Source organism: Ochotona princeps, chromosome 13 (genome assembly GCF_030435755.1).
Source record: "Ochotona princeps isolate mOchPri1 chromosome 13, mOchPri1.hap1, whole genome shotgun sequence".
Lineage (NCBI taxonomy): Eukaryota > Metazoa > Chordata > Mammalia > Lagomorpha > Ochotonidae > Ochotona > Ochotona princeps.
The window spans coordinates 32,377,304-32,393,911 of NC_080844.1; the positions used below are offsets into that span (position 1 = coordinate 32,377,304).

The 16,608-nt window shown below is 54.9% G+C and overlaps 1 protein-coding gene across 2 annotated transcripts in view; it reads left to right on the top strand.

Moving 5' to 3' along the window:
- The window catches only part of ADAMTS14 (ADAM metallopeptidase with thrombospondin type 1 motif 14), a 61,716-nt gene extending 48,157 nt beyond the window's left edge, over nucleotides 1-13,559 (top strand). For both annotated transcript variants that reach the window (XM_058671492.1, XM_058671493.1), the window contains exons 13-22: nucleotides 688-821; nucleotides 1,066-1,189; nucleotides 2,060-2,140; nucleotides 3,282-3,451; nucleotides 4,653-4,821; nucleotides 5,279-5,411; nucleotides 6,670-6,877; nucleotides 9,416-9,545; nucleotides 10,026-10,136; nucleotides 11,641-13,559. In XM_058671492.1, coding sequence (XP_058527475.1) covers nucleotides 688-821; nucleotides 1,066-1,189; nucleotides 2,060-2,140; nucleotides 3,282-3,451; nucleotides 4,653-4,821; nucleotides 5,279-5,411; nucleotides 6,670-6,877; nucleotides 9,416-9,545; nucleotides 10,026-10,136; nucleotides 11,641-12,095 — 1,715 coding nt within the window. In that variant the 3' untranslated portion in view covers nucleotides 12,096-13,559. The remainder of the gene's footprint in view (nucleotides 1-687; nucleotides 822-1,065; nucleotides 1,190-2,059; nucleotides 2,141-3,281; nucleotides 3,452-4,652; nucleotides 4,822-5,278; nucleotides 5,412-6,669; nucleotides 6,878-9,415; nucleotides 9,546-10,025; nucleotides 10,137-11,640) is intronic.
- The last annotated feature ends 3,049 nt before the right edge of the window (nucleotides 13,560-16,608 follow it).

Sequence of the window (16,608 nt, forward strand, 5' to 3'; positions counted from 1 at the left end):
GGGATACTAAGACGGTGAAATGAATTCATGCATACAATGTATTTAAACCTGTATAGCAAAGTTTGTAAAGGTTTCAGAAATACCTGGTTTGTGGTAAGCATTCACAAAATGTCAGCTTACTATTGTTAGTATTTCATCACTTGGTTTTAATAACGGAAGTGCCATTTTCCCAATTTTGTACAGTGACAATGGAGAGCTGAGGCTCTAAGTGGCCAGATAAATTTGGTCAAGGTCCCAGGGCTGATCTTTAACTGGACAGCAGAAATTTTGTTTTTAAAATAATTTTTATTGATGACTTATTTGAAAGCAAAGAGAAGAAAGAAATCGACCAATCTTGCATCTGTTGATTCATGCCACAATAGCCAGGGCTAGGTCAGGTCAAAGCCAGGAGCACAGAACCCAGTCTGGATCTCCTGTGCGGGTGGCAGGAACCCAAGAACTTGCACTGCAGTCAGCTATCTACATCGTCAGGAAGCCTGGATTGGAAGTAGAGCTAGGATTCAGACATGGGATGGGGAGGGCTTGCACTTTACTGCTGTTCCAAAGGCCTGCCCTTGCTCAGCAAGAATTTTAAGCCCCACACCTGGACCACCTCCAGAGGTCCCAGCTGACCCTGGTGCCAGTGTCACTCCAGAGCCAGCCCACTTTGAGCTAGCTGGGGGCTCAGCACAGTCTGTATCCCCACAGATGACCAGAAGTGTGAGCTGATCTGCCAGTCAGAGGACACGGGGGATGTGGTGTTCATGAACCAGGTAGTGCATGATGGCACTCGCTGCAGCTACCGGGACCCCTACAGCGTCTGTGCCCGCGGCGAGTGTGTGGTGAGTGTACCCACCCCTACTGACCCCTCCTTCTCCCTGAGAAGATCAACATCACCTCACCCACCCATCCTCCACCCATCCTCTGCACACAGGTTATGATCACTTTGCATCTACACTTGCCCAGGGATGTGTGCCTGGGGTCTGCAGCCAGGGGCTGCTGGCCTGGGGGCTGGTGGGCTGGTGGGCTGGTGGGCTGGTGAATTGGGAGGAGCCTTCTCCTGGTGACCTCTCTTCTTGACCTTAGCCTGTCGGCTGTGACAAGGAGGTGGGGTCCATGAAAACAGATGATAAATGCGGAGTCTGTGGTGGTGACAACTCACATTGCAAGACTGTGAAGGGAACACTGGGCAAGGCCTCCAAGCAGGCAGGTGAGTGGAGATGGCACAGGGACTGATATGTGCACCCTCGTGCAGGTTGGGAGCCAGGAGATGCCCTCCAAAGCCCCTGGGGCTGCTGAGCTGGAAGCTACGTGAGGGTCACCCCAGCTTCCGGGCACACTGCTGTCCAGTGTGAGGTCTTGCAGCTGCTTGAGAAGCATTTTCCTGCCAGGCTGTGTGTGGTGCCAAGAACTCAGTCATTTTTTGTGTCCTGGGGCCGTGGTTGGGAGTCAGGGGTCAGACAGGCCAGAAGTTGTGGCCAAGGCTGGACTGTCCATCTCTGCTTTGTCACCCTTTTTCTCTTTAAGTCTGCGGTAGCTCTATTTTGAAAGCCTCCCCTTCTCTAGTCTGACCAGACTTTCTTTGGGACAGGACCAGATATCAGTCCTGAACTGTTTCTCTTTGGGGGAGCATGAGAGCTTGGCCTTGCCTTTCATTGAGATGGGGGAGGCTTGGTGACCCTGAGCAAGGCTTGTTTCCAGGCCCTGGCTCAGGACAGCCATGTGGGGTCCTCATGAAGCAGCCCAGCTAAATACCTCTGGTGGCTGAAGGCTGTGGAAGGAGGGGGAGAGACAGAAGAGCAAAGGGGAGAAAAGGTGAGGTCTAGAAAGCCAGCCGCAGTATAGCTCCCACACCCACAGTGGCCCTTGGGGGTTTCCGGGGCCATTGAAGCTGTAGGGGCTCCTTCGATCCTGCTTGGACCTTAGTCGGGAAGACTGCCTCCCCATGTCACAAATGTGTACACAAAGGTCTGGAGAGTGTGGGGATCATATGGGGTTTTCTGGGTTCCTGGGGAGGGGAGGGGAGGGGAGCCATGGTCTAGGGCACTTACTGCTCTTTGGGTCTTCCTTGCTGCGGCAGCTCTCAAGCTAGTGCAGATCCCGGCGGGCGCCAGGCACATCCTGATTGAAGGGCTGGAGAAGGCCCCCCCACAATGCATTGGTGAGTGCTAGGAGGTGAGGAGGTGTGGCCGGGCCCCAGCTCTGCCCTCGGACTTGGGGAAGAGAGGGCAAGAGAAACTCACAAGTTTGATTCTTGGGCAGAGGACCAGGATTCTAAGGTGTCTTGCAATATGTCTGCTAAGGTCCGATTGGCTCAAGTTACATGGCCCTGTCCAGACTCAAGGGATAGAAAACAGACGACTTCTTGGTGGGAGAAAGGGTGGTCCTGGTGAAGAGGGGCACATATGCAGGCAGAGGAGGGCCATTTTTGCATTACTGTGATATATGGACAGAGTCACCATGAGTTAGCTACCCTTGATAGATAGCAGTTACACAACTGAGAAGGGCGGGCAGATTGCAAAGTTAGAATCTCCAAGCCAGTCACAAATTTGAATGAAGAGCAGCCATGTGGGAGCTGGTTTTGTGTTTTGTCTGATGACACTAAGTGGGCAGTCCAAACAGTGAAAATGCATGACAAAGGCCAGTTTGGACAGAGAGGAGTAACTAGCTCCATGGAGGGAGGAGGGGGCCCATGGCTGCAGGAGGAGGTAGGCAGGTCTGCCAACGAGTAATGGCTGGCTTTCCTTTGGGGATAATGAGCGTCTTCTAGTGATGGTGGGAGATGCTGAAAACCCATGGCACTGCCCCTATGACCTGTGAACCAAACCTTAATTACCAAGCTATGGGTATGTTTGGAAACAGGATGCTGGCTGGCAGTGGACAGCAGGTAGCTCCTTATATGTTAGGTTGTGGTTAGGTTCTCCCACAAGTGTCTGTGTTCAAATCCTCACAGCTGGGGGCAGGTGAGCTACAATGTCACCTTGACATGTCACAGAGGCCCTGCTAGCCTGTTATGTTCACTAAAACTTCTTGGAGTGGGGGTGGGTGGGATTGTACTGAGCAACAACTGTGGTCAGAGGAAGGGAAGGAAGGGCCGTGGAGTCAGGGAGTGGTGTGTGTGTGTGTGTGTGTGTGTGTGTGTGTGTGGTAGGGCAGTGTGTTAGCAGTCTGCCTAAACAGGACACTGGAGATAGATAGGGAACCCCAAGGGGCTCTCTGTGAAGGCCTTAAACAGTACATTCACTGACCCCGTGTGGAGACAAATAGGAATCTGTGACCTCTCCCCTGCCTCTCTTGGCCAGCGATAAAGAACCAGGTGACAGGAAACTTCATCCTCAACCCCAAGGACAAAACGACCCCAAACCCAAATCGGACTTTCACCGCACTGGGCCTGGAATGGGAACACTCAGTGCAAGATGCCAAGGAAAGCCTCAAGACCAGCGGGCCCCTGCCCGAAGCCATCGCTGTCCTGGTGAGTCCCGCTGCCTGTGGTGCCTCCAGCTGTCCTCCTGTTCCCTTTCCTGAATCCCTCAACTGTCTCTGCTGAGCCAACACAGGCCTAGTGCAGTATGCCCTCCGCAGGTCTGCAGCAGCTGGGACAAGACCAGGGTTTAGCTTCCAATGTGTGCTTCTAAGCTGGTGGGGGAGGAAAGGCGGCCTGCTTGCTGCCCCCCAGGAAGTTTGTGCACCTCCCTATGGGGTGGGAGATGGTGGCCTGGTAGGGCTAGCTCCCCTGCCATCCTGCCACCCCTGCCGCCAGCCAGCATCAAGCTGCGCCATGGCATGATCAGCAGCAAGTCCAGGGCTCTTTATTATAGCTGACCCATGGAGTGCTGCCTCCCATCTCTGTGGGCCAGGCATTGTGGAGCAGGGATTGTCAGCTCACAATAGTCCAAATTATGAGGTGCCCCATCCACTAGCCCTTGACTCTGGCTGGTGGCAGGGAGTCCTGCTGTGTTCCTGGTGTTACATTCACCAGTGTGGCAGGATCTGTAAGACAAAGCTTTCTGACCCACTAGTGACTACATATTTATTTAATCTTGTACGGATTTTCCACTCACTTGTTCATTGGTCACCCCTCTGTCCATGGCCTGCTGATTTCATTGGGAAATGAACAAAGGTGCTGGGACAGAAGTAAAGGCAGGAGCATAAAGGTGGATACCACCCCCACCACCAATTTCATAATAGAGCAAAGATCTAAATCTCAAAGCTAAAACCATAGATGTCTTAGAAGAAACAAAGCAGAGGGCATAAGTTTTTATGACCTGGGACTCAGAGAGAGAACGCCAAAAGCATTAGCAAAATGCTAATGGAAAAAAAAATAGACTCCATCAAAAGTGCCAGTGCCTGTGCATCCAAGGTCATTATCAAGCAACTGAGCAGCCCACTTGCAGAGTGGGAAGAACTATTGCAAACCACGTATCTGGTGATGACCTTGTATCCAGTCGCTGCCTGCTGACCACCTTCTAGAGGCTGGGCAGTGTGAGTGCAAGGAGGCGCATGGTCAGAGCTGTGGCGTTACCACGCACAGGCTGCTGTCTGCTCAGATGCATGTGTGGCACCCCTTGGGGGCTTAAGCTGAATCGACCTGCTCACCCCCACTGCCCCAGGCCATCCTGGCTGCACCTGTTTTGCTCTGACTGCACGCCCATCTCTTTCCTGTCTCCTCTCAGGCGCTCCCCCTGGTGGAGGGTGGCCCCCGCAGCAGCCTGACATACAAGTATGTCATCCATGAGGACCTGCTGCCCCAGATCGGGAGCAACAATGTGCTTCTGGAGGAGACAGACACCTACGAGTGGGCACTCAAGAGCTGGTCCCCCTGCACCAAGACCTGCGGAGGAGGTACCATTTCCCCTGACCATCCAGCACCCCGGGGGGGGGGTGGGCAGCACCCGAGGGTCTGTGGAAAGGAGAGGAGCCAGGAGTGATGGGAAGGGGCCGATGTCCTCATTTGATGTGGTCCTCTTCATGCCTCTGCCTTCTCATGGAGATTTCTGGGAAGTGGAAGATGGCTCTGGGCAGGGCCTTTGAGATGTGGCTTGGGGCTAGGGGAGACTGCTAGAGCAGTGTCCTGGCTAGGCTGCTTCCTCTAAGAACACTGAATGCGGGAGAAACACTGCACCAGGACAGGTGCACCTGGGGTGGATAAAGGAAGGTGCTTTGATGATGGCTGTGCAAAGGCACAGATGGAAGTGGGATTGGCTCTCAAAGCCCTCCCCTAGGTGTTATCCCCCAAGGCCCTGAGCAGGGCAGTGGTGCTAGCCACCCCGGACCCACAGCAGCCTGCTTCACGCTGCAGGTATCCAGTTCACCAAGTATGGCTGTCGCCGCCGACGGGACCACCAGATGGTGCAGCAGCACTTGTGTGAACACAGGAAGAAGCCCAAGCCCATCCGCCGACGCTGCAGCCAGCAGCCCTGTGTGCAGCCCACGTGAGTGCTCCTGCCAGGCCTCCTGCAGCTGGCACCCGCCCTTCCTGCCCACTTGTTCTCCTGGGGTGGGGGAGCTCTGGAGTAGTAACTCACACTCCTGGAAGAAGGAAGCAGCTTCCACTCATCTGCTCCTCCAGGCCTCCCTGGGAGACCAAGGGCCAGTCTGGGGACTCAGCACTGGGTGATGTAAGGATGGAGGTCCTCTAGGGGAAGTATATTCCATGCTTCCTCGCTCTGGGTCCTCTGCTCAGCCGTCAGGGGTCCAGGGACACAGCCCACCGGCTAGCCCTAGCCTTGGTCTAAGAGCCATGGAGTGGGCCTCCCTTGCCTGAAGACATGGTGCTTTTGAACACTAATTTGTGTTCTTGGCATTACTCTGAGTAGAGGAGAGAGCTGTGACTTGTGGAGCATTCACAGTCAGCCAGCCCTAAGGCCTCCTGAAGCTCCTTCCAGTATCCCCAGCACCCCAGGCAGGGCTGATGGTGACTGGCCCAACCTCCTGCTTCCTTTGGGATCCTCACTGTGTGACAGGAACCCCTGACGGACAGCTGCTCCTGCTCCTTCCAGCTGGGGGGGCCCTAGGGCCAGATGAGGTCTGGGACTAGGGCGGCAGCTAGGTCAACAGCAGTCTTAGCTGTGGTCTCACTGTGCCCAGCCCCTGTGCTGCCCAGGACAGCAGCGACACCACAGCCTTTCCTGCTTAACTTGCACTCATTCCTTTGCTGTCACTCAGCCTGCTTGCCGCCCACAGTTAATGATCACAGAGCATGCAGGCTTAGTAGTCCTGCCTAAGGTCCCGGCAGGTCACTGTCACCCCAGCTTGTGATTTGGGTTTTTCAAATGAAGAGGCTGATTCTGTTGGAAGTTCAGCTTAATTAGAAAATGCCCCAGGAAGCTGGGGGTGGGGGACAGGAAGAGGGGGTGTCTGTCCTGACTCCCATCGGAATAGTTGTGCCCTGTGACTCTTCCAACGAGCAGTCTGATGTGCAGACTGGATGGCTGAGGCGGTGAGGCCTGCAGCCTGCTGGTGGTCACACATACCCTGCACCTGCATTCAGATGAGGGCTGGCAGGGAAAGAGAGCAATGACTCCTCAAGCCCTCCACCCCCACCCTGCACTGGCCAGGCAGGACCAGGAGCATTTTGAAGGCCAAGCCCACTCACTCCCCACTCTGTTATCTGCAACTATTCTGGGGGTGGGAAGTGACTCTGGGAGAAAGTGTCTCCTCCATTCTGGCTCCCCTGCTGTGTGTCTTCAGGTGGGTGACGGGAGAGTGGAGCACCTGCAGCCGGAGTTGTGGGAAGCAGGGACTGCAGGCTCGGAAGGTGCAGTGCCTGCTGGAGGTCTCCAATGGTACCTATGAGGTCATGCTAGCCAAGGCCTGCTCTGGCGATCGGCCTGAGGCCCGGCGGCCCTGCCTGCGGGTGCCCTGCCCAGCACAGTGGCGGACAGGAGCCTGGTCCCAGGTGAGTTAATTGTTCTCTGAAGGTAGGAGGGGTCGGGGAGCAGGTGAGGCTGTAGGGGTGAGGTGGGAGTAGAATCTGCAAGGTTCTGTGATGTTCCTTGCGGGCACAGACTTTCTAGCTTAATCTCTCTCCCCACATCTACTCTGCTTTTCCTCAAGACCTAGCCAAAGCGCTTCCATGGACAACTGGGCTGTGGCTCTGTGCTATGTCCCTGAAGCTTTACACAGCTCTAGGAGGTGTGTGCTACTGTCTCATTCCCAGAGGGGGAAGCTCATGCACTTTCTTGCATTCAAGAAGTGCTTGCTGAGTGTTAGTTACATGCCAGGCCTTCAGCACAGCATCAGAGAGACCTGATTCCTATCCTCATGGAGCCCACAGTCCAGCGAGAGAGACTAGCAGACAAGTGAACCAGTTGCAGGGGTAGTTCCTGATGGTAGGGAACAGTCAGGGCCATGTGATCATGGAGGGCCTCTCGGAGGTTGTGATGTTCCAGTTGAGCAATAAAGCAAAGGAAGAGATGGAGGCAGCAACAGGATTAGAACATTCCAAACACCTAAAGGAAGCTCCAGTGGAACTGGATGAGTAGGGGCTATGAGACTGTAAGGCAGGGGGCCAGGGTGGCTGGGCTGTGTCAGGAGTTTCAATCTGCCTGAAGAGCAATGGAAGGGTTTTGCAGGGTTTAGGAAATCCTTTGGCAGCTGTGTGGGAGATTCGTTTCGAGGAGGTCATGGCGGAGAAGGGGAGCCGGTACTGAGGTTGCTGGGACTTGCAGGTGTTTGCAGGGCAGGCCCCCATGGTGGCTCCGGGGAAGTCTTTCCACTCACCTGATGTGGACCTTGAAGATGCCGTGCTAAGTGGAATAAGTCAGACTGATCCTGTAGGATTCCTTCCCCTCCCCCAAGTTTTGTTAAATTTTATGTGAAAGAGTTAAAGAGGGGGAGAGACAGAAAGAGAGAGGTCTTCTGTCTACTGATTCACTCCCCAAATGGTCACAGTGGCCAAAGCTGAGCTGGTCCAAAGCTGGGAGCCAGGAGCTTCTTTGTGGTCTCCCACATGGGTGCAGGGTCCAAAGTGTTGGATCTGTCCTCCACTACTTTTTCAAGCAGCGAGTTTGATGGAAAGTAGAACAGTCAGGACTTGAACTGGTGTCCATATGGGATGCTGGTACTGCAAGTGGAGAATTAATCTATACCACGGTGTTACCCCCTTGTGTAGAATTTCATTCACATGAGGCCCCTTGAAGAGTCACATTCAGGAATAAAAAATAAATTAGAGGTGGCCAGAAGGAGGCCTGGGGAGCGGGATCTCTGATGGGTATGGAGTTCTTCTTTGAGATGAAGAGAAAGCTGTAGAGATGAGGGCAGTGGTGATGGTGGAGCACATGGGCCTGCATTCCCCATTGAGTCTAACGTGCCTGTGTGATTACAATCAATGTGGTGAGGGAGAATTTATCCCAATTTTTAAATCCTCATTTGCTCAGGGAGGGAAGCATGATGCTGCCAATTGTTCTAGCAGCCGTTAGGAAACAGCTGAGGTGTTTGTCTCTTGGGGATTGGAGAACGCTGCCATGGTGTGTGTGTCCTGCCACTAGCTTGGAGCTGGAGTCACTTGAGCCATGCCTGTCAGCAAAGATGCCATCTAGGACTTGGGGGTGCAAACAGCACAAGGTGTAAAAAGGGCACTTCCAATAGGATAGCATTTCCCTGTGAGATGAAGGGGTGGATGGAAAGGGTATCCCCCCTGAGAGCAACAGAGCCATCCAATGCCAGTCTCCACTGTCAAGGCTCATCCTGGTGGGCCAGGCTGCCTGATGCCGTGCTGCTGTGCCTAGGATGTTGTCCCAGGATGTTGTCTGTCCCAGGTTCTTCCTGATGCAGGCAGTTAGCAGTACCTACTGGGCATGTGGGGCAACCTTCAGTCCCCACTCAGGAGCCAGCTTAGAGTAAGGTGTGCCACAGGCCAAGGGACAGGCTGTGTGTGGCAGAGTCCACTCCATTCCCTTCTCAGGGAAGAAGGCGCTAGGGAACCTGCTCTGTAGGCTGATATGGGGCCCCTGAATGTCCCAGCTAGAAGCCCCCGTGCCCAGCTGTCTGGTCTCCAAAATTAGTGTGCGGTGAGGCAGCCTCGTGCACCCTGTTGAGATGTCCTTAAGGAGAGGGCCTGGTTCAGGCTTGCCGTGTGGTGCCTCAGACCAGGTGCACTGGACCCATGGGAGCCATGGAGTCTCCAAGAAGACAGGCATGGAACAGGCACTGTGGATGCGGGCATGGCAGCTGCAGGGGGGTTCAGGAGGTTTCCTTCCAAAGCCACTATAAACCAGGGAGTTTGAGCAGGAGCAGTAGCTCTTGGCCCTGGAATGGGGTCCTGCTGGGGCTACTTAAGGACTGTCCTTGTGTGTCCCTCTGGGCCAGTGGAGGTGTGGTTTCATACTTGGTGTAGGCTCTGCCTTCGCATGTGCTGGCCCAGGAGCTCACTGGCCTGTCCTCTGTCTCTCCCTCATGGCTACCATAACCTTACCCTATCCCGTACCCCTGGCAGTGCTCCGTCACCTGTGGGAAGGGTATCCAGCAGCGGCAGGTGGTGTGCCGGGCCAGCGCCAATAGCGTCGGACAGTGTGAGGCAGATAAACCGGACACCGTCCAAGTCTGCAGCCTGCCCCCCTGCGAAGGTGAGCCCCATGGGACAGGTGGGACAGGAGGCCATGCCCAGCTCTTCTGGTCTACCCCACAAAACTTAGCCCAGCCTTGCATCTTGCCCCCTTGGAAATGCCAGACCCAGGCAGCCCTTGGGTGTCCTCAGGGGTTGGTGCCAGGACTGCTTGCTACCTGTGTGGCTGCCTGAGTCTGTGGGTGTGCCGGCCCCTCATATCAGTAGCATAGTCTGTGTCTGCATACAAGCTCTATGCACTTTCCTGGGGAACTCTAAGTCATCTCCAGTCCCCTGTAACTCCTGACCGACATGTGCTGTGTGAGCAGTTGTCGTTTAGCATTGCAGTAGGAATGAGAACAAAGACCAGGCTGCATTAGTTCAGCGCAGGCGTAGTTCTTCCCCAACGTTCCTGATGCATGGGTGGTTATATCTGTGGGTTCAGAACCTGCAGGGGCAGGGCGCTGGGCTGTGCTACAGCTGTTTTTCTGGCTACTCTTAGGAACTCTCCAGGACTCCATGGTGAGGGCTGACCTCCGGGAGCCCCTGGCTGCAGAGGGGCAGTGGATGTCGCACACGGGTTCCCAACTCCCCATGGATGAGATATCAGCGAGTAAGTGCAGACTGTGCCTCTCCCCACCTCTGCCCCAATCCCAGGGGTCCTCGGCAAGGGCCATGCTGCAGGACACACCCAGCTGAGCCTCGGAGTCCCCAGATGAGAAGGAAGGACCATGCTGTTCTGATCTGTGACCCCATATCTGCACCTCCACGGTGCTGATGGTGTGTTTCCCAAGTGGGTAGCTGCATCTGATCTGAATCAACAAGAAGGCATTTCTTGTTTGTTGTAGAAACAGCGCCCTGAGTGGTGATAGTGATGCCCCAGGTGCTGCTCCAAGTGTGCTGTCAGGGACATACAGTGTGGCTTCTGCTGATCCTAAGGTTCTGGATTGTGAGGCAGAGCTGCTCAGGCTGCCCCAGGCAGCTGAGAGGCTGCAGGCTCTGCGTCTTGGGAGCAGATGTCTGTCAGCCCACACTCCCAGCCTTCCATTGGTCCAGCCCTGGACAGAGACCTCCTGAGCACCTCAGGGTGTGGTGCTCTGTGTTCTGTGTCCCTTCTCTAGGTCCTGCCTTTCCTTCCCTTGCTCACCCTCCTGGGGTCTGGCAAGACGAGCAGTGATCAGAGATCCTGACCTCTGGTTAAAGGACCCCTTGGCTGTGGGGCCCTAATGCAATCATTCCAGCCTCTTGGAGCTTAGTGATCTCATCTGTAAAAGGTTCCAAGGCCTTTCTGGCCTCGCTGAGTCTCTGAGGCTGTACTGGGCCTCAGGCCCAACGTGTTCTTTTCCTGCTGCAAGGGAAAGATTCTGGACACAGAATTCTAGCGCCATCTGGCGGCTACTGGCCTTCTGTTTCCCACCCCCCATCTGCTCTAAACCTGCAACCACACATACCTGCCCCTTTTCCCTCACTCCCTTTATCCCTTCCTCTCGTTTGCAAAACTGAATAGAAAGCAAGGCTCTGCCTTTTAGCCTTTACTTTCAGTCTGCAGAGAGCAACCTGGACTCAGCCCATAAGCACTGGTAGGTGCTATTTAAGTGATGCAAGTTAGTACAGTAAGTCCTTGAGCCTGATTGCAGATTACACAGGGGCCGACTGGGTAGCAGGTATTCCACCTGGCTGTCACATGGGTGGCAACAGCTCTACGGGGTGGGTCAAGGCCTTTGGGGCCCTCCAGGAGAGATGAGGGCTCCTGCTGGCATCCAGTCTTTAGGCTGAGTTGCAAAACTGCAACCGTTCCATGTGTTGGCCACACCCTAGGTGGCCTAGTCTCTCAGCGCAGAGGCTGCATCTGCTGTTTGTAAAGCTCCCTGAGGATTCCAGGGTCCACCACTGGCCTTGGGCCTTCCTATTGGGATCACCCAACGGGTTTTATTAAAATGCAGTTTTGGGCCCCAAGGCCAGAACTTTTGCTTCTGAGGCCTAAGAAGGAGCAAGGTGTATTTCACAGCGAGTCTCTGGGTGAGGCTGCTGCACAGGTGGACGTGGGTTGCAGGGAGAATGCTGGAAGGCAGGTTAGAGGGAAGTATGGCTGCTAATGGTTCTTGTGCTACATGCAGCAGAGCCCTGCGTGGGGGACAGGTCCATCTTCTGCCAGATGCAAGTGCTCAAGCGCTACTGCTCCGTCCCCGGCTACCGCCGCTTGTGCTGTGAGGCCTGTTCTACGGAGGACTCGGCCCAAGACACCAGCCCAGACCCCAGTCTGGCCTCACTGCCCTCCTTCTCCACTCCTGGGAGCCCCTTCCCAGATGCTGCAGTGGTGCCTACTGGGGGCCCAGCGGGAGCAGCCAGCCATCAGTTTGATCCACCCGCAAAACTCCCAGGACCTCCGCACACCAGCTCTGCAGTGAGCCAACATCACCCTGTCCCCCAGAAGCTGAGCCATTCCACCACGCAGGGACAGCCTCGGGGCTGGACCCCGGCACCTTTGCCAGCCTCTGAGGATACCGGGCAGCCAGGGGAGGTGCCGACACAAGGGGACGCCAGCCTTCTTCCTACCTCCTTGGTGACCTGAGCCCAACCTTGCCCAGCCTGCCAGTCATGTTTACATGCTGTGCCACCCCCCCACTAACCCCTGGCTCAGGGCACATACAGCAGGGAGGGGCAAGCACAGACTTTCCTTTTTAAGTTATTTGCCACTTTATTGTCCTGCGGGGCCATGACGCTGGTTGCTGGTAACGGGGGTGGGAGGGAAAGAAAGATCAGGGAAAGTTCAAACCCAAGATACCTCACAAGTGGCCTGGCGGGGGCGGGGCCTTACCGGGCCAGCAGCTGCCCCTCTGCAGAGCTGGGCCAGGCCATGCCTGAAGCTGACCACTTCTCTGGAGCTTGCAGGGACCCCTGTGGAGGCCAAGAAGGTAAAGCAGGGGTCTCCGAGTTGGGAAGAGCCTGCACACAGGACAGGCCAAGGCTAGGGGCCAGTGCCATCCTTACTGCCAGACCAGGGTGGCTCAAGAGGTAAGCTCCTCTCAGGCCCAGCTGTTGGCGGACAAGGCAACCCTGGTGGCTGTGTCCTGCCTGTAGGTGTTCCTTGACATCCTTCTGGTGACTCCAACTTACAGGCAGGCCTGTCAAGGGATGTTCTACAGGAGGAGGTTCAGGACACCCTGTCCCCCAAGGCTTTATCAGCCCAGGGTGCTGATGGGGGCTCCATACTGGTGCTGGGCCCCTGGCTGGTCCAGGATAGCCACTTGCTCCTTACTCTAGGGAACAAAAGGGACAGGTCTGGCAGGTGATTGGGCATGACTGGGCACTGAGGAGATGGGTGGGTTCAAGCAGGGCCTCTCGGCACATGCTCCCTGCCAATCCCCACTCTTGCTGGAGTCAGGGCCTCCTCCCCACCTGGCCTGAGCTAGGCCACAGGCATGTGGTACTCCAGGGCTGAGGGCTCAAGGTCAACGCCTGTCTCTGCCCCATGACCAAGGTGGGAAGGACCTACTGACTCCTGGTGCTTAGGGCCTCAGCGGGGCTCAGCTGCCTACCTGCCAGGGAAAGGTAACAGCTACAGATTTATGGGATCTCAGAAAGTGACCCAGATCCCAGGGTACCCCCCCCCCCAGGGCATGGAGGGATCACCCAACTCCTTACTGGGTGCTGGAGGGGCCTCGGAGCCCAAGGAGCAGTAGGCCCCTGGCCTGCAGTCCCCTTGGAGCCCAAAGGTGCTGGGGCTCCTCAGGTGCTGTCTCCTCCCTTGCCCTGCCCCTGCCCCTGGATGCTGGAGTGTGCTCTCAGCCTTGCAGGTGCCAGCCTGGCCCACATGCACTTGTGCCTTGGACATCCAGACCTGTCAATGTGTATTTATTAACATTGCTCTTGGTGTTGTGTTTTGAACCCCAACAAGTTGTGTTGCATTTTCCTTTCTCTCTGTATTTTAAAGTTCCTTGGGGCCTGGACTGCATTGTCACAAAATGATTGGGGACAGGAGGCAGGCAGGGGCTGGAATCACATGCAGTCTTAACCCTCCACCTCCCTGGCCTGGCCCTACTGACTCTGAGGGGATTCCCTGGGTAGCAGAGTCAGGGCTGCAGGACAGACTCAGCTGCGGCCGAGGGTCCCCTTATGGGCTGCACTGCCCAGAGGCTTGTGGGGGTTGGGAGCCAGCCCCCACCAGGACTGGGGCCATGGGAAGGAGGTACTAGAAAGAGAAGAGGACCTGGTGGTGAGAACTGCTCAGCCGGGGGCTTTCGTGGGAAGGCAGGGTGGGCTCCCTTTCTGGGAGACATCAAGCAATGTCTAGATGCAAAGGAGGAGAGGCTGGGATGGGGGTGAGCAGACCGACATGAAACCCACGCCATGCAATTTCAACCCTGCTGATTGCTGCTGCTTGCCTTGTTCCTGTCAGACGTCCCCTGCCCATCACCACGTTCATCCTGTGTGTACATCTCAGCCCTTCCCTGACAGTGGGGGACCCAGGACGAGTGCACAGACAGATGTTCCCTAAGCTGCCAGAGGGCTTGCCCCTTCTCTTCCCATTCCTGCTGCCTCCCAGGACCTCACATACCAGCCCAGTGCCATGTACAATCCCCTGTAGACAGCAACCCTCAGCAAGCAACTGCTGTTGGGACCTAGGAGTACACACATGGTGACCCGGTGACAACTCAAGCAGAGTGCTCTAGGGCAATGTTAGCCCTGCCACCTCCCATCCCGGCAAAGTAGGGTGGAATTATAAACCAGGGTCCTGAATGAGCACGACTTGCAAAGAGTGGGATTCTGGGCCTCAGAGAGTGTTTCCACTTTGCTCAGTCCAGTTGTGGCTGTGGAGAGTCATGGAGCAGAATGCCCCCCACTCCCTGAAACCCCTGCCAAGCATTCCAGCATCCCAGCTGTAAGGCAGGCCTGTGCATTGCATGGGAGAGGGATCACACATGGAAAATACATGCCCACACACCCCATTTCGTGCTCTGACAGACACTGCCAATCTATCACCACACCTTTCTTCACTGAGCCTGGATTCCCCCAGGAAGCTGACAGGCTCTTCGTATCTTCCCATGGTACTCTGCATTGTGGATGATGATCATTGGCTGCACCAGGACTGTTGTTTAAAATGTTCTGATGTTGGAAACTGCTCAGTCAGTGTCTCGAGCATCAGGGTAATGTCTGGAGGCCTGCAGGGCTTGGAGCTGAGGCGAGGGATAGGGAAGCCAGCCTTGAGGAGGGTCCCCTAAGCCTGCCTGCTCCCCAGCTGTTGACACACCACCAGGGAGCCCTGAATTCCGAGAGTCCCAGGGTCCATCTGCTCACCTGAACAATGAGCAAGCATTGATGTGCCTCACCAACTGTGATAACACTGTGGTCCCTGTGACCACCCAGAAGGGACATTGGCCCCTGGGTTATTCCTGGGGTGAGGCATAGGAGACCCAGTCCTGTGGGGGGAGACAGGTGAGCTGTGTGGCCATGTCACAAAGCCCCCAGACCTCAGGCTTTGGGATCCTCTCCCTTCTTCTCCAGTGTCCCTGTGGGTCTCCTTCTGCTGCCCAACTGTTGCTTTGGGCCTTAGCAGCCCAAACCATGCTCAGAGTGTAGGATGCTACAAGAAAACAGCACTGTATTGTAACAGGCAGAGGCCCCACAGTCTGCAAAGTCAGGCTTCATTGCGTCTCAGAGCTGAGGCGGCAAGGCAAGCAGGTAAATTGTGTTCCTGAAGGAGAGGCAGGACTCATGTGGGTGGAGGCGGCCACCACGAAAACAGAGAACACAACTGAAATGTAGAATTGTTTAAAGCTAAATGGGATCCAAGGAGCGGCTACACTTGCTCACGAGCTCGTCCCTGCAGGTGTCCACTGGACTCACCTTAGAAAACACGAGGCTGGCTGGGAGACCCAGGGTAGCAGTCCCAGGGGCCCTGGAAAGTGAACCAGCACATGGAAAATCTCCTTCCCTCTTTGCTTCTCTCTCCCCCCTGCCAACTCTGACAGTCAAGTAAATGTTTCAAAAGTCAGCTGCTGGGCCTGGCACGGTAGCCTAGCCTAGCAGTTTAAGTCCTCACCTTGAACGCACTGGGATCCCATATGGGTGCCGGCTCTGATCCCGCAGCCCTGCTTCCCATCCGGCTCCCTGCTTGTGGCCTGGGAAAGCAGTCGAGGACGGCCCAAAGCCTTGGGACCCTGCACCCACGTGGGAGATCCGAAAGAGGATCTGGGCTGCTGGCTTCAGATTGGCTTAGTTCTAGCCGTTGCGGCCTCTTGGGGAGTGAATCAATGGACAGAAGATCTTCCTCTTTGTCTCTCCTCCTCTCTGTATATCTGACTTTCCAATAAAAGTAAATCTTAAAAAATAATAATAATAAAAAAAGTCAACTGCCAGGGTTTGAATTCTGAATCAGCCTGTTTACTTGCATGATCTGAATCAAGGGACTTTTCCTTGCAGTTGCTTGTCTGTCAAATTATTATTCTACAGTGGGACCTACTGTTAAGATTCCTCTGAGCTTCAAACAACTAAAAATTGGAGGGAACTGCTGGGCACAAAAGTATGAGCAATTTACATATATTTGATATGTAAATGAAGTTTAGTGTTCTCATTTTCAAATTGCAATCAGTTCTAATCAGTATTTACCAAGTCATGTTAAGTATGGCCTCATGATCCAATAAGGGAACTTGGTACATGGAAAAACCTCTTAAATTGCAACCCGTCTTATATATTTATGTGTACATGAAAGTTTTATAAGTAATGGACCAAAACTATAATATCATGGATATGATCACTGTGGGACAAAAGCAAATCTACCCATCAGAAAAAAAAGATAAATTTAGAGGTGTGTTTGGAGTAGCACAGGCGATAAATGATTACAGCCAAACTCACCCTGGGGTAAGGGGGTGGTTCAAACTGAGGCACCAAGGCGCTGTGTTCAAATATGGCTTGTCATTCAAAGGGCTTCCTGCTGGAGGCTTTGTGCCCCAGGTGTCGGCTGTGAGCTCTGGAACCCTGGAGAGGCAGGGCTGAGTGGGAGGCGGGTCGGTCCACCGCATGGGAAGGGGTTCAGCCTTTCTTTCTCCCAGACAGAGGGAGTCCTTGTGAGAAGAGGCTCTTTT